The 25,470-nt window shown below is 43.5% G+C and overlaps 1 protein-coding gene across 7 annotated transcripts in view; it reads right to left on the reverse strand.

The window, feature by feature from the left end:
- JAKMIP1 (janus kinase and microtubule interacting protein 1) overlaps nt 1-25,470 on the reverse strand; it is a 327,688-nt gene that overhangs the window by 256,526 nt on the left and 45,692 nt on the right. For 4 of the 7 annotated variants that reach the window (XR_014223631.1, XM_082238524.1, XM_082238523.1 and 1 more), the window contains exons 12-19: nt 21,791-21,853; nt 16,778-16,876; nt 11,775-11,876; nt 10,669-10,722; nt 7,872-7,937; nt 5,274-5,342; nt 3,004-3,081; nt 83-286 (exon numbers count right to left, since the gene is read on the reverse strand). Coding sequence is in view for 5 of the 7 variants with exons in the window: in XM_082238524.1 (XP_082094650.1) it covers nt 83-286; nt 3,004-3,081; nt 5,274-5,342; nt 7,872-7,937; nt 10,669-10,722; nt 11,775-11,876; nt 16,778-16,876; nt 21,791-21,853 (735 nt within the window). In the remaining 2 variants the exon portion in view is untranslated. Of the gene's footprint in view, nt 1-82; nt 287-956; nt 1,032-3,003; nt 3,082-5,273; nt 5,343-7,871; nt 7,938-10,668; nt 10,723-11,774; nt 11,877-16,777; nt 16,877-21,790; nt 21,854-25,470 lie in introns of those variants that run through there. The other 3 variants (XR_014223632.1, XM_082238525.1, XM_082238526.1) reach the window with 3 other exon arrangements.

Below are 25,470 nucleotides of genomic sequence, written 5' to 3' on the forward strand. Positions count from 1 at the left end.
ACGCGACAGGGTGAAATAAAAGTGGCAGCATAGTCCCAAAGTGGTGGTAGTCAAAGGAGGGACACGGAAAGTTTTAGGTTACCTGCTGTGCTTGCTGCAGCAACTCCATGCGCTCATGTAGAATCTGGCAGTCAAATTCACGGCTTTGCCTCAGTATCTGTCTCCGCACCTTTTCCACGGCAGCACACAAGTCCTCCCTCTGGGCCTCATTCAGGGATTCGCTCACTCTCTTCCCTGGCTCCTGCTGCAGAGCGTTGTAGAGGGTGGCTTCCAGCTCCTGGATTTTCTAATGCAATGCAAATGATATTCAAGAGAGACTCATGTTTGAACACAGGGGGCCACACAAGACGGTAACGACAGAAAGGCAAGAGAAGCAAAGCTTGCAAGGCATAAGGGCACAATTCAGCAGCAGAGAAGCAGCTCCCACATGAGGTAAACAAGCGGAGAGTGTCTTGTGTGAAGGGCTCACATCATAATGCTATTATTCAAATTTATGATGTGTCTGCACTTTGCATACTGTGTACAATTCTGGTTGCCTCACATCAAAAAGGAAATGGTAGAGCTTGAAAGGTTTAGAAAAAGGCAACCGAAATTATTAATGGGCTGAAAGAACTCTAACAGGAGGAAAGGTTACAACATTTGGTGCTTTTAGCTTAGAAAAAAGGCAAACAGAATGATGGCAGCATGATACAGGCATACAAAATTACAGTGTGTGGAGACACTGGATAGAGAAAAGTGTTTCTTCCTCTCTCATAGTAAGAGAATCCAAGGCTGAAAGTTGGATGGTTCAGAGTCGACAAACACAGTAGTTCTTCACATATACTTAGCTGAACTATGGCATTCCCTACCACCAGCTGCAGGAACGGCCACCAACCCAGGTAGCTTTAAAAAGGGGTGACACCGTTTTATGGAGGATGAGGCTATCAAGTCAGGGTGTCTGTGTAATACCTTCATACCTGGGAATCACAAGTGGTTGTGCTGCTGTGCTCAGGTCCTGCCTTGAGAGCCTCCTATGGGCATCTGGTTGGCTACTGTAAGAACAAGATGGTGGACTACATGGACCTTTGGTCAGAACCCACAGGGATTTTCTTGTATTCTTATCATCACATTCCTTCATAAATGATCACCAAGATCATGGACTAGAAGCCCAACTCATGTCCATGAGCAGTTGCGCCTTCCATACTGCATGCTGAACTCTAGAGAATTTGCTCTCATTAGATACAAGGTAGGTACCATCCCTTGCAAAGGGTCAGCCCCAAAGGCAAATGATTTTATTTCAGAAGACCTCTGCACCACAAATGCTCTTCTGATGTTTTATTCTTCACAGTTTTAATTTATATTTTAATTTTTGCACGTTTTTATTATCCAAGTCCCTTTGAGACCCAAGTGGGGTGAAAAGTAGAATATAATTTTAAATCAATCAACCAATCAATCTTTATTATGATGATCACAGATCAGCCACTAAATTACAATCAAACAAATGCAATTCTACAGTTTTTGGCCAGCAAAAGACTGTTAGGAACTAACAGCATGGCAAAGAGCTAGGATAAATCACCAGCCAAGCTTTGTAACCTTTCCTTATTGGTGGAATTGCTACACCCCCTTGATCATTTTGGTTGCCTTTTTAAACAGCAGGAGCAAATGCTTTGAAAGAAAAACAAAAGGCATACTCTGAGCCAGCAAGATAGCAAGCCAAATGCTACTGCACGTGCTTCTCTATTTCATCCTGACTCTGACCAGTAAGCTATAGTGTAAAACGGGACACTCACCACCTTTGTATTAATACTGGGCCATTTCTTTAACTGGCTTTACACCCATCCCATTACAGGAGGAAGGACAAATAGAAACTCTAACAAACTTTGAGTTGGGCGACCAATTTACGAGAAATTTGCAAGGTAGGGTTGGTTCACCCTGCTTTCCAAATACAGTGACCAAGGGTGGGTTTCTTACTCTTTTTTTAACCATTCCAAAGAAGCTTTGTCAGTTACCATTAGTGACACCTCATGCTGCCCACAGCTGCCCGAATTCCTTGAGCCTGCTTTCCCACTCCTGTGACAGACGGCCATGGAAACAATACTGCCCTCAAAACACTTCATCCACAAGGGAGGTAAGTCAACCCACATCTCTCTCTCTCTCTCTCTCTCTCTCTCTCTCTCACACACACACACACACACACTCCTATACATTTTTCACAGAAAAGAAAGGAGAATTCACTGTCCATTTTCACGGGGGAAGAATGGTCCTGAGAAAATAGAAACGCAGTTTTGCCCAGCGCTAGGGTCCACCAGCTGGTTCAAGTGAAATTCTTCCTGTTGCAATTCCCTACCATAGGCTAGCCTTTTTTGTGATATCGTAAACACATATTGGTCAACACTGTATACAGAGAGGATTCTCTGAAACCAGGGTTCTTGTTGCACTCAGGATCCGAATTGTATGAGTGGAACCTGCCACCAGGCCCAGGCAGAGCTTGTCTGAGGCCGGAGTGGCGTCTTATTAGAATAAAGTTAAAGCTCAAACAAAAAAGCAGCCTGGTGGCCCCCATTTTTAAGTGAAAACTGATCGGTCTCTGCCTCTTCTGTCTACCTGTTTGGCAGCTGAAACTGAGAGAGCAAAGTTGCCTGGCAGTTTGTAAGAATTTCTAGAAAAGCATTACCCTCATACTTGGAAAGCCTAGAAATAAACTTGATTTCTGTAGGACTAGAATCAATGTGACTAGCTTGAGCTGAACTCCAGCAATCATAGTTTTAAAGAATGGAGGTAACAACTCCCAGAACTGCCATTGCAAGAACAAGAGAACAAGAAATTTCAAACCTCTGCCACAAGCGGTGTAAGTATTGCAATCCGTTTAAACTTTGCATATGCTACTTAAAACACCTTAAAAAACAGTTCTGAGCCTTTTTATCTATCTCAACTAGGCAGTATCTAGGTCCTTCATTTAGCAGAACAGACAGCATACATGCACACATATGAATTTTACTTTCAGCAAACACACAGATTTCCTACCATATAAGCCTGGTCCAGAGCTTGTTTCCTGTAGTCAAGTTCTTCCTCTAAATAACCCTTCTGTTTACTGAACAGGTCCTGAGTAATAATAATAATAATAATAATAATCAGCTTGACTCAAAATGTCACAAGCCTTGGCAGATCAGGTACCCACAGCTAGCTGGTCCACAATAGCCAAAAAGAGAGCGAGATCACATGCGCCAAGGAGCAGTTAGACAACAGTGCTGGGTATAGAACTCTCAGCTCAGCACTAAGAAAAGACAAAGATTTTCCTATTTGTTTCTAAACTCGGTGTCTGCTGTGCAGACATTCACCCTGTGCAGGAAGAAGGGGCCACTTTACCATCTGCAGAGGCTACCCAACTCCGCAGGAAAATTGTGGAAGGGTTTCATACACCCCCCACATCCCCAAAACTGCCCCACCTAAGGGTGACACAGGTATGCTTTCTTAATGGTGGTCAGTTAGATCCTGGGTATGGGTGCGAGCTCTGAGTGAGCAAGTGAGCAGGCATTGGCCCTGCTTCATTCAGCTACAGCTTTCTTCTTCCAGGCCTTTTCCACGCTTACCTTTTGCTCTGTGCTTCAATGATCTGTGTCCAAGCACTTTTTTTTTGCCCTGCTGCTTTCCCCAGGAAAACTTGCTCTTTAATGCTGAAGTGGAACAAATGGCAATTCAGATTTTCTGTGGACTGCTGTTTGTTTTGATTCAGCAGTAAAGAGCGGGTTTTCACTCGTACCTTGTACCAAGGGGCCTGCAAGCAGAATAGAACAGAGGCCTTAGCTTATTTTCCATTCCATAGTGAAGCCGTTCCATGGCTCTAAAGGAGGTTTCCACAAAGGCACCTCAGAGAGCAAATGTGGGGCATTACTAAGGGTGGTCGTGTAGGAGCCTGCTCTGCTTTGGAATCTCAAGAGATATGATCAACTAATATCCATACTAAATTCAAGTGATTTGTACTTTGTAGACTACTCACAGGCAACTGTGCCAAGAGATCTCGGAAGGAGAGAAGGGAAATTCTGATCCTAACCTCCGGTGCCTTGTGGGACATCTTCGGGAGAAGAAAAGGTTAAGGAATAAACCCTAGACAAATCCGGAGTGGAATCTCTAAGGTGGTTAGATGGCACCTTGTATGCCTCTTTCCGGCAACTCCTGCAGCCAGGATGGTGCCAAACATATTGCTCTTGCTTTCCTTTGGACCACATCAGGGAGGCCAAGGTCTTGTCACCAGGGCATCCCAGAACCTCCATACACACTGTCCAGGCTTGCACCCCAGGGAGCTCACTTCAGTGCTGCTAACACAGCAGCTAGACTTCTCCCCCAGAGGCATCCTCCATCGTCTCTCAAGACAGACGGATGCCTACAACAATAAACACTGGAGGGCAGGGGAGAGGAACTCTGCTGTATAGCAAGCAATGACATGATAAGGAACTGCCCAACCTTGGAATCAGAAAGTAGAGAAAGCAATGAGAATGATCAGTACAGTGGTACCTCAGGTTACATATGCTTCAGGTTACAGACTCCGCTAACCCAGAAATAGTACCTTGGGTTAAGAACTTTGCTTCAGGATGAGAACAGAAATTGTGCTCCGGCAGCACGGCAGCAGCAGGAGGCCCCATTAGCTAAAGTGGTGCTTCAGGTTAAGAACAGTTTCAGGTTAAGAACGGACCTCCGAAACGAATTAAGTATGTAACCAGAGGCACCACTGTACTTCCAAAGCCACATGGGAGTGCTGAATTTAGGATATAGGGCCGGCTCCTGCACCTGTTAATAGCATTAATATTGTCAGCATTGAAATTGTCAGAATCAACTTGCTGAAAAACAGTAAGAGTTGGCACAATGCAGATCCAGTTCTTTGGTTTGGACCAAAAAAAGTTCAAGGAACCCAGGCGGGTGAGTGATGACCGGGGAGCGAAAGAACTGCAGCCGGGCCCAAACGCCCCTTAATATCCTCAGAAGTCAGTCTCTAAAAAACAAGCAAAACTTCCTTTCTTCACTTAGTTCTGAAACACAATGCAGAATGAAACAGAAGGTGTGTGCAGGTGCCTTTGTAGGGGAAAGACTTTATTCACTTGCAGAGCCATGCCTTTAGTTTCTGGGCCAATTTAATGCATTTGCCAACTACAAAGCCATGCTCAAGGGAAAATAATGTTCATGCACAGTGCCAGTCATGCAGTCATTTATATCAAGCGGGGGGAAACCCCAACGCAACATGCACCCGTGTTCCTGTTATTTGCCCAAGCTAAAAGGCTATGAAGTAATACTTCTCTTACTTTTTCATTTTCCAGGTCAATCATCTTTTGCGTGAGGGCAGCTTCGGTTTCCTCTATTTGCTTTAGCCACTATATAAAAATGACGGGGGCAAAATAAAACAGCAGTTTGAGACAGAGCTTATGCCAAACATTAGGTAAGTAAAGCACTTCACCTTAAATTCCATTATTTTCTCAATTTTGTACAGAACTATTGATTTGGACACCTGGAAACGGTGACTAATTATAATGAGGGAGCACTGGCTATATTCAAATATTGCTCATTCTTCCCAAATTGGGAAAAACGTATGTTTCCCAACAAAGCTACCAGTGCAATGAGTTTGGGGGACATAACATTGCATGTACTTCATATGTTCTAAAAATATAAAAGGTTACAAAGCCCTAGGATGAAATAGCAGCACAATGCCAACCCAGGAAAGACCCAGGAGAGGCCTAAGCCTTGGCAACAACCATCTGAAATCATGTTTTTGTAATAATATTTTCCCCAAACAGTTTTAGAAGGTGTCTCATGGGGGGAAAGGCAGTTTCCAAGAACACTTGAATTTTCATTTGCATTGTAACTGCGTTGGCCCTTATAGAGCTCTTTAGAGGCCTAATTGTGGTGTATGCAGTATCTGGACTAAATGGAAGTCAGAATGGCAAATTATGTATCTTTGTGTTCTGAGTTTTATGTAATGTACAATTGGCAGTATACATCTGCTTATTCTTCTCATGATTATTGAATATTCCATGCCTCCCCAGAGTGGAAACATTAGTCGTGCAGTCTACCCCAACAAAGTTACAATTTCCAGCACCCTTAACAAACTACAATTCCCAGGATTCCCGGGGGAAAGCCATGTGGTTTAAAAGTATGGTGGTGTTAGAGCTGAACAGTGCCTATAAGACATTCGCTGTTTTTGGAAACTCTTGCCCTATTTCAGTTAGCCATGGTGGTGGTGAAGGCAAAATCTTCTGCACATGGCCAGATGCCCTCACTCTTTTTTCTTTTTCTTTTTAAACTACATAACAGTTCCAGGGCTGAAGATGAAAAACAAGTTCTTTTGCTAATTTTTGGTGCCCTCTGGCTGTGATGAAACCTTGTAATATGCAAATCCTCTTTTATTTAGGAAAGCTTCCAGCTGGTGGATCAGAGAAAAAAGGTGCATATAGCAGGATTTCTCTGGACTGGGCTGTCCAGTTGCCCTCATGCTAGCAAATGCAATAGCAAAAAGTAAGGAACTGTTTCAGAAAGTACAATAGACCTACAATGCCTTGACCTGTGGCCAGTAAAAGGGAATTGGTTCAACGACAAATTTAAGAAGTGCCATGGGAACCATTTCCTTTCGCTGGCAGCAAATCTGTGCAGACTAGAGATTTTACACTTGTTGAATGTTACATGTGAAAACTGTGCAGGGGGTACAGCTCCGGACCCTCCAAGTACAGTGGTGCCCCACAAGACGAATGCCTTATAAGACGGAAAACTCGCTAGACAAAAGAGTTTTCCGTTTTGGAGGTGCTTCGCAAAACGAATCTCCTATGGGCTTGCTTCGCAAGACGAAAATGTCTTGCGAGTTCCTGCGGGGTTCCCCCCCTTTTTCTAAGCCACTAAGCCGCTTATCAGCTGATCCGATAAGCCGATAAGCCGCTAAAAGCTGCTAATAGCGCTAATCCGCTAATCCGTCAATGGGCTTGCTACGCAAGACGAAAAAACCGCTAGACGAAGAGAATCACAGAACGGATTCTTTTCGTCTTGCGAGGCACCACTGTAGCCCTATTTTCCAGGGAATGACAAAAGCCACCCCAGTGATGGGATGTGAGAGTGATAAACGTCCCTATTTTCACCTGAGGAATGTTGGACGGGATGCATTGCAACTGTTGTGTACCCAAGTACACAGACTGTACACTCATTAAGTGGCACACACCCCTACTGACAATCCTTAAAGTAGCTGTAAATTGGTTTTGTTCATCCCACTACTATTAACGTTAACCTTTCTTCTGAGGTACAGTCCTCACTAAAATAAAATACCCCACTAGTCACATACCAATTATTGGGTCAGATGCACACGCCACCCGTTGTGGTCACACGGACAACTCAGTCAGTGAGGACATATTGCTTGCTAAATACTATTAAGTTCCACTAGGAATTTAGCTTGCTGTTCTTATGCAGGAAGTGTTTTTTAAAAAAGGCTTGTACATTCAATACTTTTATGAGCAGAGCTACAGTGGTGCCTCGCAAGACGAAAAGAATCCGTTCTGTGATTCTCTTCGTCTAGCGGTTTTTTCGTCTTGCGAAGCAAGCCCATTGACGGATTAGCGCTATTAGCGGCTTATCGGATCAGCTGATAAGCGGCTTAGCGGCTTAGAAAAAGGGTGGGAAAGGGGAAAAAACCCGCAGGAATTCGCAAGACATTTTCGTCTTGCGAAGCAAGCCCATAGGAAATTCGTTTTGCGAAGCACCTCCAAAACGGAAAACTCTTTCGTCTAGCGAGTTTTCCGTCTTGCGAGGCATTCGTCTTGCGGGGCACCACTGTACAGATTTAAACAGAATTGTGCAGAGAGCACTGCTTTTGTGGGATGGATGAAATTCATGCCTAAGAGAAGCAATTCTTCACAGAACTCTACCTTTTCACAGAGAGAAAGTACAGTCCCAGCCTGAATTATCGCAACCTGTTCTTCATTCCTCAAATTCTAAAACACAAGAAGTTCAGTGTATTTTACATTGTAGCAGAATTCCATCAAATTAAAATAAGCAGAGCACATGCTGCAGCAAGCATTACTGAGCACACCAACTTCCCTTTCGTTTAAGTTTGGCAAAGGCAAATTGCCAGAAACTGCCAGGAATTGCAACAACCTTAGAAGTATACTGTAAAGTTGCAAGTCATTACTTTTCAGTAGGATCATGTAGGCTGCAATCCTATACGTGCTTACCTGGGAGTAAATCCCATTTAACCCAATAGGGCTTACTTCTGAGTAGATATGCATAGGATTGTGCTGCTTATGAGCAAAGTGAACTCAGGATTGGGTTGCTAGGCCCCTTGAGAGCTTTACTCTGAGAACTGGGCCTAAGGGAGATCAGTATCCTGCAGCTCAGAGTGGCAGATGTCAACAGAGGACAGCATCTACTTATGCCCTAAAGGTAAAAGTAAAGGACCCCTGACAGTGAAGTCCGGGCCATGTGGGCAGCATGACTAAGCCGCTTCCGGCGAAACCAGAGCAGGGCATGGAAATGCCATTTACCTTCCTGCCGGAGCAGTACCTATTTATCTACTTGCACTGGTGTGCTTTCGAACTGCTAGGTTGGCAGGAGCTGGGACTGAGTAACGGGAGCTAAACCTTTCGCGGGGATTCAAACTGCTGACCTTCCGATCAGCAAGCCCTAGGCTCAGTGGTTTACACCACAGAGCCACCCTACTTATGCCCTAATCCTCAATACTGAAGAGGTAACAAATGGCAAACTCGCTCAAGCCAAGCAGGACATCTGCTCCCTTGATTCTGGCCCCTCTCCCTGACAAAGAAAAAGAAGCTCCAAAATGGGTATATTTTTGCAAGCCTTAAAGAACACACAAAAGTCCCCCAGGTTTTGTGAGTACTCGAAGGGAATGCTCACAAACAATCAAACTGAAAAGCTGCTCCTGGAAAAACTGTTATTGGGTTATTTGGAGCAATGCCCACATCCTGATGAGGTATGAGGGGTCTCTGCAGTGGGCAGACTAGGGCTTCTGCCCTCCAGCAGCTGCTTTCTGAAGTTTTGCTTTTCAAATAATCCCTTAATTTTCCATCAAAATTGTGGCACAGGATGTCCCAGGGCTGTGGCATGGAAGCAGCATTGAGGCTGGCAGGCTGTTCAAGATACGCTGTGCCAAATTTTAATTCTGCTTGCATAGTTGAACACCCAAGCCAACTTTCAATTCTTGATCTACCCCTAGCAAAAATCCTGAAACTTTGTTTTCTGTCCTCAGTTTAATTAACATTCCAATCATTGTAAGGTTAGGCGTTACAGCACCCTCTCTAAGGTTAGTCTGTTGTATAACTTTAGGCTTCTGATGGTCATTAAAGTAATAATATTCTGATTTACGTTATCCACCCCCCAATCCTGCTCATTTACATGATAAAAGGTTACACTGCAGAAATCATGTTAACACTTCCATCTTCTCCAACTTTGGGGCCTCTTGTCTAAGCATGGTCTCCTGCACTACCTGAGCCAAGAGTGCCAACTTCAATAAAATATTAGGGGGAGCCCAGGTAAACCCTGCCCCACATAATTGATTACAAGATTTGGCACCCACCCACCATTCGAATGGCAATGCCCATCAACTGGGGGTGGTGGCCCCCTCAAATATTTTATTGGGTGGGCCGAAGTGACCTTGGCCCTTAGGAGTTGGCTCCTATGACCTGAGCTGTTATCTTGCAGGTATCTCACTCCTGCATTCTGGCAGATCCAGTGGCGTAGCGTGGGTTGTCAGCACCCGGGGCAAAGCAAGTAATTTGCGCCCCCTAACCCGTGGATTTTAGCAGGGGGCAGAGAGCTGCAAGTGCGAGCGCGCTCCCCCAGATGTTGCGCCCGGTGCGGCCGGCCCCCCCTGCACCTCCCACGCTACGCCACTGGGCAGATCAGCACAAGCCAGTGCCCTTCTGGTGATAGGAGCTGCACAATGATAAAGTAAACAGCCTTTCTTAATGGAAAGGGGGTGAACTGCTTCAAATACTGAGCTATATAAGAAAGAATTGACTAGAGGGCTGCCACTTAATTTGCACATATTAGATAAGACTTCCTCAACCTTGGCCCTCCAGATGTTTTGGGACTACAACTCCCATGATCCCTGGCTAGCAGGACCAGTGGTCAAGGATGATGGGAATTGTAGTCTCAAAACATCTGGAGGGCTGAGGTTGAGGAAGCCTGGGTTAGATGCATGCTATGGGTTCAATTTGCCCACGTTTTTCACGAACACAACGGAGCTCAGCCTACAGTTGGTGAGTCCTCTGCATCAATTCTACAGTACCCCTGTTCCAAAATTTTAGCTGTCTGACATTAAAACAACTTGAAGAAAATCCCAACAGATATACTTAAAACCAAAATAACTGAAGCAAAACAAGAACAAAGAATGGGTGGGGTGTTTTATATGTTTTCATGATCCCAATGGCTTAATATTAATAACTTCATTTTGATATAGTATTTCCAGTTATATATCTGGAATGTATTTGAAACATACTCAAGCACTTTAAATTCGCATTTTAAAATTCAAGCTGTCATGACAGGAGACCCAGTGAGTCAGGGTGGGGGAATGCATAAGACCACAGCGTAACACAGAGGCATGTGCTGCCCACCCTCCATCGTGGCATCCCTGGTGGCATGCTATTACAGATAGTGTCCCTTTCACAAATATGCAATTGGAACTACTTAAATAAATACATTAGCTACCCCATTATCACCAAGGATATCTAGCTTCTTCATAAGTTCAGAAATATTCACATCCTGGAAAAGAAATTTCAACATTTATCTTTTAATCAAGAATTAAATCATGTATTTGTGTTAGTTTTTAACTGTTACAAATTCTTTCACATTAACTAGGCTGGAGAAACAACACCCATGGAAGACATTCTGACTCCAGCAATTGCAAAACTGCCATCATCTTTAAAAACAAAAGGGAGAACCCGATTTCCTCTCAGTCACAGGAAATTTAGGTAAGAACAGTTATCAAAGTTAATAATGAAACAGTACAATGCCAGAAATACTACTGATTATATCATTTAGTCTGTTGCTATTTACTCATTTGATTAGACACTGAAAATAATATTGAACTGAAATAGGTCTTTTCACACCACATCATACCGCTACTAGTAACACTGAACAGCATTAAAGGTTTTTGCCTAAAAATATCAGGTTTAATGGACTAGGCAACATTACACCCATTTTCTATTCATAGTCAAAGAAAGAATGCTTCGTGTAAAACAAAATTAGTGGTAATAAGATGAGATGAGAATAATAAGGTTGGGAATTCATACGAAGTGTGCAGGAAGATGTGGAAACCATCTTGAGGTCTTAGGTGGAATTTCCACAGGGTCGTGGAGACTGATCTTTCCATATAATTACGCATAAGGGTAGGAACAAGGTAAAACTGGATGTCATGGTGGCAGCTATGTTTGTTTAAATGGTGTCCCCCCCCCACACACACACATAGAAAGCAGAGGGTATCCATCCGATTTTAATTTCAAAGGTGGAATGCAGATGAGGAAAGCTGAACCTGCTCCCCTGGGCCATCTTACCTCCTCCCTGGCCCATCACCAAAGCCACTTTCCCCTTAATACAGCTCTGATTCTAGAGGTAAGCAGAGCTCTGGCTGGACAAGATGTCCCTCCTCACATCTATGTATCCCCTTTGGTGTTTAGACCCCACTTTCTGCTTTGTGAAAACTAACAGGAAAGAGATTTGACCACACAAATGCCACTGCTGCCATCGCATCAAGTCTGGTGGCCCACAGACCCCCTTGAAAGATGCTGCACAAGAACCAACAAATTTCCATCTACCTTTATTCCCTCGTGATGACAAAACAGTTGAAGTGCACTTCCATTGTTTTCAGGGAATGCAGTAATATGGAGGTTAAAAGCTGGCGACCTTCGTTCTCTCTCCTAAGGGAAGATTTTGTTCAAAATAGAATAGGTGTTTATAAAAGATACCAAACTTCTATTCTACAAATCATTCAAGTCAAGTTAAATGAACAAATACTGGATTTTGCGTACGAAAAATATACCAAAATGCATCGCAAGGTCAGTCCTTCCCTGATATGCAATGTAAGATTCTTTACTGTTATAAGAACACAACCTCTTTCAATAAATAAAAAAATTGCCCAGTAGCACCTTAGAGACCAACTAAGTTTGTTCTGGGTATGAGCTTTCGTGCGCATGCACACTTCTTCAGATACACTGAAACAGAAGGTGACTTTCAAACTCCGCAAGGAAGGGTGTTTGAAAAAGGGGTGAGGGGCTGCCAGCTCTGCAGGCAAGGGGTGACCTAGCTGGGCTCCTGTGCCCCACAGGGGTGCCACAGAAAGAATGGAGTTGGTCAAGGGAGCCATGGACTCAAAAAGGTTGAAAACCTCTGTGTAGCGATCACACAGGGTCCCCGGGCGTTTCACTGTCTATTGATCCCTGTGCCACCACTTTATTTCTCGCTGCCACCACCCAGGCCCTACCTAGTACAATACTGAGTCCAGTGAGGGTTAAATTGGAACATAAGCTTCTGTTTATTTATTGCAGATTAACAAGTGTGTGGTTTCATAAACAGTATCGGTCAATTATAGTCATGGGGTGCCTATCCAGACCTATAACTTCTGCTACCTGCTCTCACTCACTAAACCACCTCTCAGATATTTACTTGTCTTCCTAGCTCCTAACTGTTCCTGACTCAGCTTATTTCGCTACACTAACTCAACCTACCCACAGACTCTATCCCAATTCACTCCCACTCCAACCAACCTCCCAACGAACTCTTCCCTTCGCCCCTCCCAGAGCTGGTTTTATAGTCCCTCTGACTCCACCCCCTGGGTTCTGATTGGGTAACATGTTTAACTATTTCACCTCCAGCACTCTCATATGTTAACGTCACACTCTGCTTTACACTTTCCTTTGCCTGCAACTTTTGTGATAAAGGAAATGCAAGTGTTGATTGAGGAGTGGGGGTGGGGGTGGAGGGGTAGAGGGTGAGACATGCAAACTTGGTTAACTGGTACTGCTCACAAAGCAGCCAACAAGGTTGTAGGGCTGTTTTGTTTTTTTTAACAGTCCAGCTTCTGAGTTGACACAGGACAGTAATGCTCAGATTGGATCCAATATCCACCCAGTTAAGAGAGACCGTGCATTTAACTGAAGCTCAGGCATTAGTTTCGGCTTGCAGTGAGTGATTCTTAGAGAAGCAGACTTGAGAGACCTACCCCCAATCTCCCCATGCAGAAATGCAACCAGAAAACAATGGCCCAAATAGATTTTCCATATTGCTTAGTATGCAGCAGAAACAGCTTGAGCGGTGAGACTTCAAATTACAGCAGGAGCACCCGTGCAAATTCACCACCATCCTTATCATCCCCATAGGAGTCCTGTTACATCTTCCTTATGTATATGTTTGCATGCAATTAAAAAGATAAAGCTGTCATTGCACTGTAGTGCTGCATCACAATCCCGAATTTGCATGGAGTTGGTGGGGTTGGGGGAAGCAGACTGCACCAGGGCCCTGATCACGGTATGGGAGCAAGAACATTGGAAAGAGGGGGGAAGTGGTGGTTTAAAGCAAGGTTTGAGCACAGCATGGATGTAGAAACCTGAGAGGGAAATGGCAATTTTAAACAACTGCAGAGGTTTGAATAACATACTATGGAATATTTGAGAGCTTTGTGCCCTTTCTCTCTCTCTCTCATGAGGCAGTTGAGGAATGGAAGAGGGAGCGAAGTGGCTGCTTTAAACAATAGCAAAAGTTTGACTAGAGTGGGGGTGGAGGAACGGAGAAAATAATAGCAGTTTTAAACAACAGCAGAGGTTTGGCTGGAGAAAAAATGAGAGAGAAAGCAGCAATTTTAAACAATGGCACAGTAGGGCGACGCCCAGATGCATTTGATGACACTTCAATTCATTCAAATATCCCAAAGCAGTGGGAATTTAGTTTTGCTTTAAAAATAAGAACTATCTTGTAGAGGCAAACACTGCTCATGTTGCAGCAAAGTATTAAGTTAACTTGTGGAGCTTTCCAACAATTAGAGCACAAACTATCTTTCATAACTTTTTTTTTAATCAAGATCCCCAGTCCAAGCACTTCTGTGTGACACTCTGAGCCAGACAATGACAGCACCAAAGTGTTGCGGAGGAATCGAGGGACCAGTATACATGGCTCTAGTAAATCACCTTTCAACTGACTGCATGGTAACAAAAAAGTACTCAAATGGCATTACATTGTGACTGCTTAACCACAGGGGCCAGTCTGAATGAGGTTCGTATGAATCGCTCTTGTTAAAATATAAGCATCAACTTTTGGGTTTTGATTTGGTTTTTCAAAAGCATCTAGGTCTCATAGATGAAAACAAATGGTGTAATTGCAACATATGCCCTAATTACACTGCAGCTTTGAAGGCTCCTCCAGACAACCTATTTACTGGACGTTCATCCTGATTTGCTTGCAGAAAACATGTGCTGGTTAGACTACGTCCGATTTTCATTCTGAATTGTTTGTACATCCACCCGGTGATTATTTGCTCACCCCACACGTTGCAATGCATATCTATCACTTTCTTAAAGTCTGCTTCTTTTCGAAGTGGATTTATGGCACTAGATGACAGAGCACTTTGAACAACTTCAGGTGCTCAAATGCATAATTTACATTATACATTTGAATCCCTCCCACAAATATATCCAGTGCTGTCCACAGATGGGAAGGCCCAGGCCGTGTAAGGCTACCTTTTAAGCTTTCAGGTGGTAGTTGCTGCTGCAAAGGAAGGTTCCTTATACATGGAAATAGATGGTGTTCTTAGGTGGTTTCGGGATTTTTTAATACTCTGCTTTTCAACCAAAATTATTAAATGGGTAACGGTTGGAAGAGATAAGAGAGCACAAGCAGTTATGAGGCGAGAGAGGAAGAAAGTGGCATGGATACCAGCAAACACAAAATGGTGAGGGGAAGAGAGTAAATGGCACCTGGATGTGTAACAAGAACAGACCCAGAAAGAAATAGGGGTTTCTTTAATGGCATTTCCAACTAATAGACTAATTTGACATCCCACACTGGATCTGCCAACCAAGTAGTGCAGAATATGAACTCTGGATAGCACCACTCCTTAGACTTATTCTCATTTACTCCATTTATATACCATCTTTTCCTGAGAGGGACTCAAGGCGGTGTCCTTGAGTCTCACCTCCCCATTTAATCTTCACAACAACCCTGTGAGGTGGGTGAGGCTGAGAGACTGTGACTGGCCCAAAATTGGCCAGGGATCTTCAAGGAAGGCTGAGTGGGGATTCAAACCTTGGTCTCCCAGCTCATCATCCAACAGTCTAACTATTAGATAGGGGAGCCCATAAAAAATGGCAAGGATCGGGACCCTGTGGTCCTGCATACTGACTGGAATTAAGAGTTCAGCATCTGGAAGGCCACAGGTTTCGCCACCCCTCCAGCACTGGGTGTGAGCAAAAGCAAAGAGGGAAGTAAAAAAATCATGTAAACATTGGTTTAATTTTCATGTCTATTCCATCCACAGCTGAATTGCCAAGATCTCAAGGAGGAGCTAATTTTCATAGCTTGCAAAATAATCCTGCGGTGCTGCTGTATCCTCCTGCCAGGCACACTGGCCCATCTATCCCAGAGCTGTTTATTTTGGCTGAAGGTACTCCGTAGCCCTGCTACCAAATATCCTTTTAACTGGATGATAGGCCCCTTATCCTGATGTCAAAAGCCCTCTGCAACACTAGAAGTGCTCAGTTCAGACCTCTGGCAAAAGCATATTATCCTTACTGCCAGTGGCTTGCCAGCTGAAGAGCAGAGGGCAAGAGAGATAGAAAGAGTTCTTCTACCCACTTTTGGCTCTTGTCCTTGAAGGAGCATGGCCCTCGACAGAAATGGAGGTTTGCCCACCCCCTTCTTTAACAGGTCAAACAAGATTGATATCTAAGCAATATGCAGAACAAAAGTGAGGCTGAGGTGGAATGAGGCGGAATGAAGATTGTGCATGCCAAGAGTTCTGAGATATTCAGTAGATGAAATTACAAATAGCCTAATGAACATGATTTTTGTTAATGATCTTTTAGTTAGGTTTATGTACTGCACATGGGTATGAAAATGCAATAGTCTTACCCCTCCCCTTACAACGGAGCATATTTTTAAAACATATCATCCACTCCTTTAACACAATGGAACCAGACTGAATGAATTAATGTGCTAAGAAAATGCAAATTCTTCAGGTAACCATATTTTTTTCTATTTAAGATTCTTTCATTTTAAACTGCATCGTTACTTCATTAACAGATTTATGTAAATAATTTTTTCCCATAAAATAAGAGAAGTTCTGTAGAAATTTCCCTTTTAAAACTGACAAAGTAAACTTAAGAAAAAAAATATTAAGATGAAGGATGTGTCACAGCCTAAGGTTTGATTTCATGCAGAATGCACAGAGGTGTGTTAATTAAAATAATGCCAGCTGGGAGTTGGTAGTATGTGTATCAGATAATGTCACATGCAAGAAAGAAGCAGTCATGGAAATGAAACAAACAAAAAGACAGAAACACAGAAAAAAATTTATTGGCCAGAACAAACTATATGTAATATACATATTGTCTATGTTACAGTTTGCAAAATTAGTGAGCATGCTCTCCAAAACTACATTAAGGCAGCGGCATTATATTCATTGCCCCAACATCACGGCAGATTTCAGAAAATCCAGTTAGTTTTCCCTTACACATGCAATGGATGCTAATGGATGTCATACGTATTTCAGCTTGGGTTCAATGACAAGTTCTGCTCCATTTGTGAGTTTACAACTCAGAGAATCTCTTACTTCCAGTTCAAGGATTCGGAACTCCAGCAGCTCATTCTGGTCTTTGGCATCCTGCATCTCATTCTTCAGCAGATCTTCTTCTTGTTCTATCTTGTAGATCTAAGAGAAAAGTATCATGCGGCTATGAGCCAAGGGAGAAGTAGAATACATTCTTGCAAACGTCTTTATAGCATGCAAAAGAAATGAAAGCCACTGGGGGGAAAGCCTCTTAATGAAATGCAAGAGTGAATTCTATCATAAAGGTAAAAGTAAAGGGACCCCTGACCACTAGGTCCGGTCGCGGACGACTCTGGGGTTGCGGCACTCATCTCGCTTTATTGGCTGAGGGAGCTGGCGTACAGCTTCCGGGTCATGTGGCCAACATGACTAAGCCGCTTCTGGCGAACCAGAGCAGCACACGGAAACACCATTTACCTTCCTGCTGGAGCGGTACCTATTTATCTACTTGCACTTTGACATGCTTTCGAACTGCTAGGCTGGCAGGAGCAAGGACCGAGCAACGGGAGCTCACCCCATCACAGGGATTCGAACCGCCGACCTTCTGATTGGGAAGCCCTAGGCTCTGTGGTTTAACCCACAGCGCCATCTGCGTCCCGAATTCTATCATACGCAGTTCTAAAAAGCCACTAGTGTGGGCTTGCAAATTTGGATCTTCCAGATGCCAGCCCCACTTAGGCTGAGCAAGACAATAGCTCTTTAGAGAAATGAACACCTTGTGACAGGAGGATTCCATGCCAGTTCAGAAGCACTTGGTAAATAGATTAACAGAACGGTACGAGTTCACCTAGTGCAACCTCATGCAATGTAGCAATCTCAACTAAAGCATCCCTGACAGTTGGCCATCCAACCTCTGATCAAAAACCTCCAAGGAAGGAGAGGCCACCACCTTGCGAGGGAGTCTGTTCCCCTGCCAAACAGCTCTTACCCCCAGAAAGTTCTTCCTGACGTTTAGTTGGAAAATATTGGGCATTGTGGTCATGGATCTTGCAGAGTCACTAAACAAGTTGAAATAAAAACTACTGGAGGTAAGGCTCTCCATAAAGGTCAAATTTGGTGCAAAACATGTGCTGATTCTTTTCACCACAGAATGATATGTACTGTACCAACAATTGTCATTAGGGGCTTGTTTCGTCTCTAGGCACATTTAAACACCCCCCCCATGTGCAGATGGAGGCAGCCGCCTCCCCCCCCAGCACAATTCCACAGGGAGGGGCTGCACAACAGCCACTTCCTGGAAGCCCCTTGAAAGGTACCGTATTTTTTGCACCATAACACTCACTTTTTTCCTCCTAAAAAGTAAGGGGAAATGTCTGTGTGTGTTATGGAGGGAATGCCTACGGGTGGCATGCCTACGGATTTTCCTCCTCTAAAAACTACGTGCGTGTTATGGTCGGGTGCGTGTTATAGAGCGAAAAATACGGTATTTGTTTACCTTGTTTAAAGCAGCTGAAAATGTTTAAAAATGCTAAAAGGAATAAAGAGGCAGTCTTAGGACAATCTTGTAAGGCTTTCTGTAAAATGTGTGCATTTTAAAGTTTTTTGCTCTTTAAAAAAATCAGCCCATGAGTACCCCTTGTAAGGAATGCAGGAAGATTTGTTTTAGAAAGGGAATGGGATCCAGGAAACTTCAGGATGGTTAGCGTCACATCAGTCCTGGGTAAATTGGTGGAAAGCATGCTTAAAAATAAAATTATAAAGACTATAGAAGAACAAGGCCAAAGTGGTATTTGCAAAGGTAAGTCCTGTCTCAGTAAAGTTTTAGAGTTCTTCAAGGGTGATCAAGTGGATATTCCATATTTGTACTTTCAAAAAGCTTTTGACAAAGTCCCTCACCAAAGATTTCCAAGTAAACTTAGCAGTTATGAGATAAGAGCAAAGGTCCTCTTGTGGATCAAGTATTGGGAAGCAGGTACTGGGACTAATTGGGCAGTTCTTATAACGTTCTTTCAATGATAGGATGCAGGAAGTGAAGTTCCTGAGGATCTGTATTGGGACGGATGCTATTAATTCACAAATAGTCTGCAGTTAGGAGTGAGCCATTAAAAAACAAGTAGTTGGAAGAGAGGAAACAAGTTAATGGTCAGGATGGGTATATGCAAACTCTATGGTGAGAAACAGTAAGCCACTGAATATGAGCTGCCAAGTGATCTACCAGAGAGGGTTATTCATATCTTGTTTGCCTACTTCTAACAAGAACTGAACCTGTTCAGGAGAGCTTTAAAACAAATCATGAGGGGGAAGGAGACAATACTACAGACAACAGGGGGACACTTGGTACTGGGGATAACTGCTTCACTGATGCACAGGAAACTTCAGACGGTACTCCAAAAACCTGCTAAAGGACTAGAAACTATAAGACGGAAGCATCTGTAGAGAATGACTCACGGTTTCACTTGTCTCTGTACTAATGGACAGAGTATGGGAAATGTGCAAGGCAAATTGAAATTCTTAATGCAGGATGGCAAAGATGACCTAATAGGCTTCACTGAAACCTGGTGGGATGAGGTTCATGACTAGAATGCAGAAATTGAGGAGTATAACCTATTCAAATGGAACAGACCAAACAGGAAGAGAGGAGTAACACCAGACCTCCAAGCCAGACTGAAGACTTGGGTGATGCCTTCCTGCAGCAGATTACCAAACATTCAAAAAGGAATAATAGAATCTTAAGAGTTGGAAGGGACTCAAGGGTCATCTAGTCCAACCCCCTACAATATAGGAATCTCAGCTAAAACATCCATGACAGATGGTCATCCAACCTCTGCTTAAAAACCTCAAGCAGGAGAGATCTAGCAGCCCAGGACCTCCATACATACTTCCCAGGCTTGCACCCCAAGGAAGCCAATTTGGTGCTGCTAACACTGCAAAAACAACACACGAGGCAGCTGTTACGAGTTACAGTGGTGCCCCGCAAGACGAATGCCTCGCAAGACGAAAAACCCGCTAGACGAAAGGGTTTTGTGGTTTTTTAGCTGCTTCGCAAGACGAATTTCCCTATGGGCTTGCTTCGCAAGACGAAAACGTCTTGTGTTTTTTGCAAGTTTGTTTCCTTTTTCTTAACACCGTTAATACAGTTGCGACTTGACTTTGAGGAGCAACTCATAGAACGCGGTGTGGTAGCCTTTTTTGTGGTTTTTGGTGATTTTTGAAGCTTTTCCAAAACTTTTCCGACACCGTGCTTCGCAAGACGAAAAATTCGCTAGACGAAAAAACTCGCGGAACGAATTAATTTCGTCTTGCGAGGCACCACTGTACCAGTCTCTGCAGCCACAGCAAGCAGTGTGATTCTCCAGCAGTTTGCCTTTACCCCCAGAGGCACACTCCATTGTCTCTTGGGACAGACAGATGCTGCCGCCAACAACAGTAATCATGGGAGACTTCAACTACCCCTATCTGTTGGAACTCACTCTGCCAAGAAAGTAGGTCCAACAAATTCCTCCATTGCTGACACTTTCTTTTCCCAGGAGGTGGAAGAAGATTATGGAACGGTCCTCACCAACAGGCAGGAACTGATTGACCAAGTGGAAGTATTGGGAATATTGGGAGGAAGTGATCATGTCATCTTGGGTTTCATGATATAGAGGGGCAAGGGAAACCTGAGTGTAGTCGGGCATGCATTTGGACTTTAAGAAGGTTCGTTTCAAAAAGCTTGAGGAACTACTGGGTGAGATTCCACAGTCAAAAATACTGAAAGAGAAGGGAGTCCAAAATGGATGGGAGTTTCTTAAAAATGAAATACTGAAGACACAAAGGCAGGCAATTCCAACAAGAAAGAAAAGTGGGAGGCATCTAAATAAACTGGTGTGGCTGCATAAGGAGCTTACAGATGAGATGAGATTTAAGAAGGGCATGTATAAGAAATGGAAGAAAGGGGAAATCACAAAGGAGGAGTACACAGGGAGAAGGTCAGGCGGGCCAAAGCTCAGAATGAACTCAGGATTGCAAGAGAGGTTAAAAATAATAAAAAAGGTTTCTTCAGTTATGTCTGAAGCAAGAGGAAGAACAAGAAAGTGGTAGGTCCTCTGCATGGAGAAGACAGAGAAATGCTATTGGGTGACAGAGAAGGCAGAACTATTCAACACCTACATTGCCTAAAAGGAAAGCAATGCCCAACCTGGTGATAACAGAATAAATGATGCGAGGAGGGAGATGCATCCCAATATAGGAAAAGAGGTGGTAAGGGAACACCCGGCTACTTTAAACGAATTCAAATCTCCAGGGCCTGGTGAGGTGCATCAAAGGGTACTAATGGAGCTTGCGAATTGTAATCTCAGAGCCTCTGTCTATAATCTTTAAGAATTCTTGGAGAATAGGTGAGGTCCCTGCAGACTGGAGGTGGGCAAATGTTGTCCCCATCTTCAAAAGGTGGGGCGGGGGGAGAAGACCCAGGTAACCACTGGCCCATGAACTTGACGTCAATACCTGGAAAGGTCCTAGAACAGATAATTCAAACAGTCAGTCTGTGAGTGCTAAGAAAAAAATGCTGTGATTACCAAAACCCAACATGGGTTTCTCAAAAATAAGTCATGCCAGATTAATCTCATTTCTTGTTTGATGGAGTTACAAGCTTGGTGGATTAGGGGAATGCCATGGTCATAGTGTATCTTGATTTCAGTAAGGCTTTGGACAAAGTCCCCTATGATATTCTTGCGAGGAAGCTGGTAAAATGTTAGCTGAACAAGGTAACTGTTAGGTGGATTTGCAGCTGGTTGACTGACTGAACCCAAAGAGTTTTATCATTAAAACAATCCAGTTATCCTCTCCCTTACTGCCTACTACATGCTATATATTTTTTTTCTCCTGAAGGCACTTAATAGTTTCATTTTGGCTAGTGAAACCCAGCTTCTTTGAGGAAAGGACAGGACATGAATTTAATAAACAAAAACAGTGTTTGTATTAATCACACACTTTTAGAAAACAAAATTATCAATGTAAAAACTTGAGTTACTCAGCACAAAGGATGTTATTGTAATCAGTTCTGGAAATATTGAGGCCACCATTTATTTCACCCACCTTTTCTAGCAGTTCTTGGTTTGTCCTGATAAGCCCCTGTTTTTCTTCTATCCATTTAGAGTCCTGCAAGGAATTTTTAGAATTATAATGTATTTTACTTATGCTTAAAAATCATATACACTGCAACTTGTCAATGACCAAGACATTTACAAAACAATAAAAAGCATGCAAAACAACAAACATATAAAAGTAGAATTCAAAATCAAGAGATTTGAATTTATCTGGGTGAATAGAAGTTATTGCACAGCATCAAAGCAGCAAAATTGGCTTCAAGTGTACCACTCTAGGGGAGCTTACCGCACTGCCTGGGTTGCCAGAAAAGCCCTGCCCTTCAGTTTGCCCACTGAAACAAACCTCGACCCTAATGGAGGTGGCGTTTGTAGAAAGGCTGTGGACAATGACATTATAGTCTGGGCAAGCAGGTATGGGAGGAGATGATCTTTTAAATCCTTGGGTCCCAAGCCAATCAGGTATTTAAAGTTAAGTAGCAGCTACCAGCTTTGAACTGGGCCTAGAAATGAATATGCAATCAGTGAAGAGATTTAATACACCCTGTGAGCAATGCCCATGAAAACTCTGACTGCTGCATTCTGCATTAACTGAAGCTTCTGAGCCTTTTTCAGAGAAAACCCTGTGTATAAACACATTGGAGTAACCCAGATAGGATGTTGCCAGAGCATGGATAATCATGGCCAGGCTATCTGCCTATGAAAGGTGGTCACTGACACTTCAGCCCAAACTGGCGAAAGGTACTACTGTGTGCTACAGAGGTCACCTGGGCTTAGATTGAGGGCCAAGGTGGGGATATCTTTCTTAAGTGATAGTGCAACTTCATCCAGAACTGACTATCATCTCCCTGAACTGGAGAACCATCTACTCACAGGACAGTTCACTGGCTCTCATCCAGGCCATTACTGACATCAAACACTAGTTCAGCTCTTCCAGTCTCATACGATACTGGCTTTAAATGACAGTCATAAGTAACACCTTCACACAGAGGTACAGATTCTCAGCTAAATTGCAGCTGCAGTCGTTCAGAGCGGGGCAAGCAGGAACATGCTCACATACTTAAGAGTGCTACCAAATACTTGATATATGAGTCAATCACCCATCTCCTACTACCCTTCTGGGGGAAAAACCCACCTCACCCCGCCCCGCCCCCCCCATATATAAGGGTCTGGTGACTTCTGTTTCAGTGTCTCTGAAGGAGTGTGCATGCACACAAAAGCTTATCCCCAGAACAAATTTAGTTGGTCTCTAAGGTGCTACTGGACAATTTTTTAATTTACAGTGCTACCTCGGGTTAAGTACTTAATTCGTTCTGGAGGTCCGTTCTTAACCTGAAACTGTTCTTAACCTGAAGCACCACTTTAGCTAATGGCGCCTCCTACTGCTGCCGCGCCACCGGAGCACAATTTCTGTTCTCATCCTGAAGCAAAGTTCTTAACCTGAGGTACTATTTCTGGGTTAGCGGAGCCTGTAACCTGAAGCATATGTAACCTGAGGTACCACTGTATTTCATATATGCTGTTAGACTACCTAGTCAATTCTGAGCTTATGCAAGCTGCCTAACAGTTTGTGTCGGCCATTGACGATATGAGGGTGACAAGACTGGTCTATCTTATTTTGTAAAGCTAACAAGGTACTTGTTATGCAAGTACTTAGGAAAAGCACTAAGTGATTTCATGATAGGGAGGAACATTCCTATTTTTAAAGAGATGGAGACAATCTGAAGTATTTTAAATCTCTTCGTGAATAAAGACAACTGCTTGCCAATTCAGGCGAAAAGCAGCCACTTCGTTGATGATAAAATAATACTACTAGCTCTGCTGCAAAACAACCATTTTACTAAACATAAATAAATTACATCATGCACGAGAAAACTTCATGATTTGCAAAACAAAATTTATTTTGAAGAACTGCTTATTAACAGTTTCACTTTAGTACTGAACTAAGTAGTAAACACACCATGCCCCAAGAAAGAAAAAGTGTTTTGTGTTTTCCTAGAACTTCAAGAGACATTCACAATTGTGGAACATTCTGTAGCTGAATACAGGAGTACATAAAGAAAAGGCTAGCAGTAAACTAGAGCTCAGAGTGTCCCCTAAGCCCCACAGTGAGAATGATTTGCTAGCAATGGAAATGTGTAGCAGCAAACTGAATGCTGGTGCAGTCACTTCTCCCCATGTTTCAGGAGAGACACTCCCTTTTTATTTTTAAAAGTGGAGCTTGTGTACATTTGGTTTTTTCCCCCTTCTCTGTTGACAAAATAAAATGATATTTTTTTTATTTTTTTTTAAAAAAGCTGTACTGTTCTGGGAATTGTGGAGAGGTGCTTCTCAGTGACATTAGAGATATCCACCGAGTTATACACAGCTGACCCCTGCCGTAAATTAGCAAAACTGGGTCCCACCCACCACCCAGTCCACAGCCCTGGAGAAATAAGGTACATTTGGACTGAATACCTTGAGGGTGTTTGCAAGGAAGCTTCTCCACTCAAAAATGTTAAACTGGCCCTCATGCAAAGGCAGCCATTTCCTATGTGTTAACAGTTTGATTTAAAAATATATATATATGGCATGTACCATTTGACCGCAAACATAGCATCCCTATGCTTATAAAGGTAAGAAGAGCAAGGAATCAGAACAAAAACCATCTTAGTTTCTGTTAGGAAATATGCAAGTTTGAGTCTTGCCTCCCCAAATGCAGCAGAGCTGAGCAGTGGCGTAGCGTGGGGGGTGCAGGGGGGGCCCCCGGCCGCACCGGGCGCAACATCTGGGGGTTAGGGTTAGGGGGCGCAAATCCACAGGTTAGGGGGCGCAAATTACTTGCCTTGCCCCGGGTGCTGACAACCCACGCTACGCCACTGGAGCTGAGCCAGGATCAGTAAGACTGCTTGGAGCCTGACATCGTCTCTTCTAACCCGTGTTCTACTGCTATAGCAGCAGGAGGACTTGTTCTGAATGTCAGCCGAAGAAGGTAAGCCACCAGAATGTGTGACAGGTGCACAGCAGTGGCCAAGGCCTCTCTAGGAACACTGCCCTTCCCCAAGAGTCAAGGCACTTGACCCCCACTTCTCAATTCTTTCCAGAGATAGAAGGCAGCGGAGAACTCCTAATCCAAGCCAGGAAAGATGCTGGACTAGAGAGGACCCAGGTGCTGCCATGGTTGCAGGCTATACTCTGGGTACTTCGGCATCAAAAATAATGACCCTTCCCATGACAGCAAACCAACCTGGAAGTGCTGTACATCTGCAGTAGTGCCTAATACCTCCTTAGGCTCCCTGGCCTTCTCAGCATAGGTCTGACCCACATGGCCCCCCTGTCTCTAGCAAAGGGTACAACATGAGGGGGGCATGGGAGGGGTGCTGAGCACTAGTAGGCCTTTGTGGGTCCACAAACTCCCAAATGGGGCTGAATAAAATGGACCCCACAAATCTAGTGTGCAGTCTTCGTAAAATTATGTATTTCCGCCATCACTAAATAAAAACTGTGCATGCTACATTTTGAGGTTCCTTATGCAAAATGAAGAGCTACAGTTTTTACTTGAGTTATAGAAAAACTAACTTCCTAAGGAATCTTCTATATCTGTGATCTGTTGTTACTAAGAAATTGTGAATTGTCTTAAGCTTGTATGTCATAACCTTTCTATATGATACAGAATCTTCCTGTGTTGTTTGA

This window comes from Podarcis vaucheri (genome assembly GCF_965113315.1).
Source record: "Podarcis vaucheri genome assembly, chromosome: 9".
Classification (NCBI taxonomy): Eukaryota; Metazoa; Chordata; class Lepidosauria; order Squamata; family Lacertidae; genus Podarcis; species Podarcis vaucheri.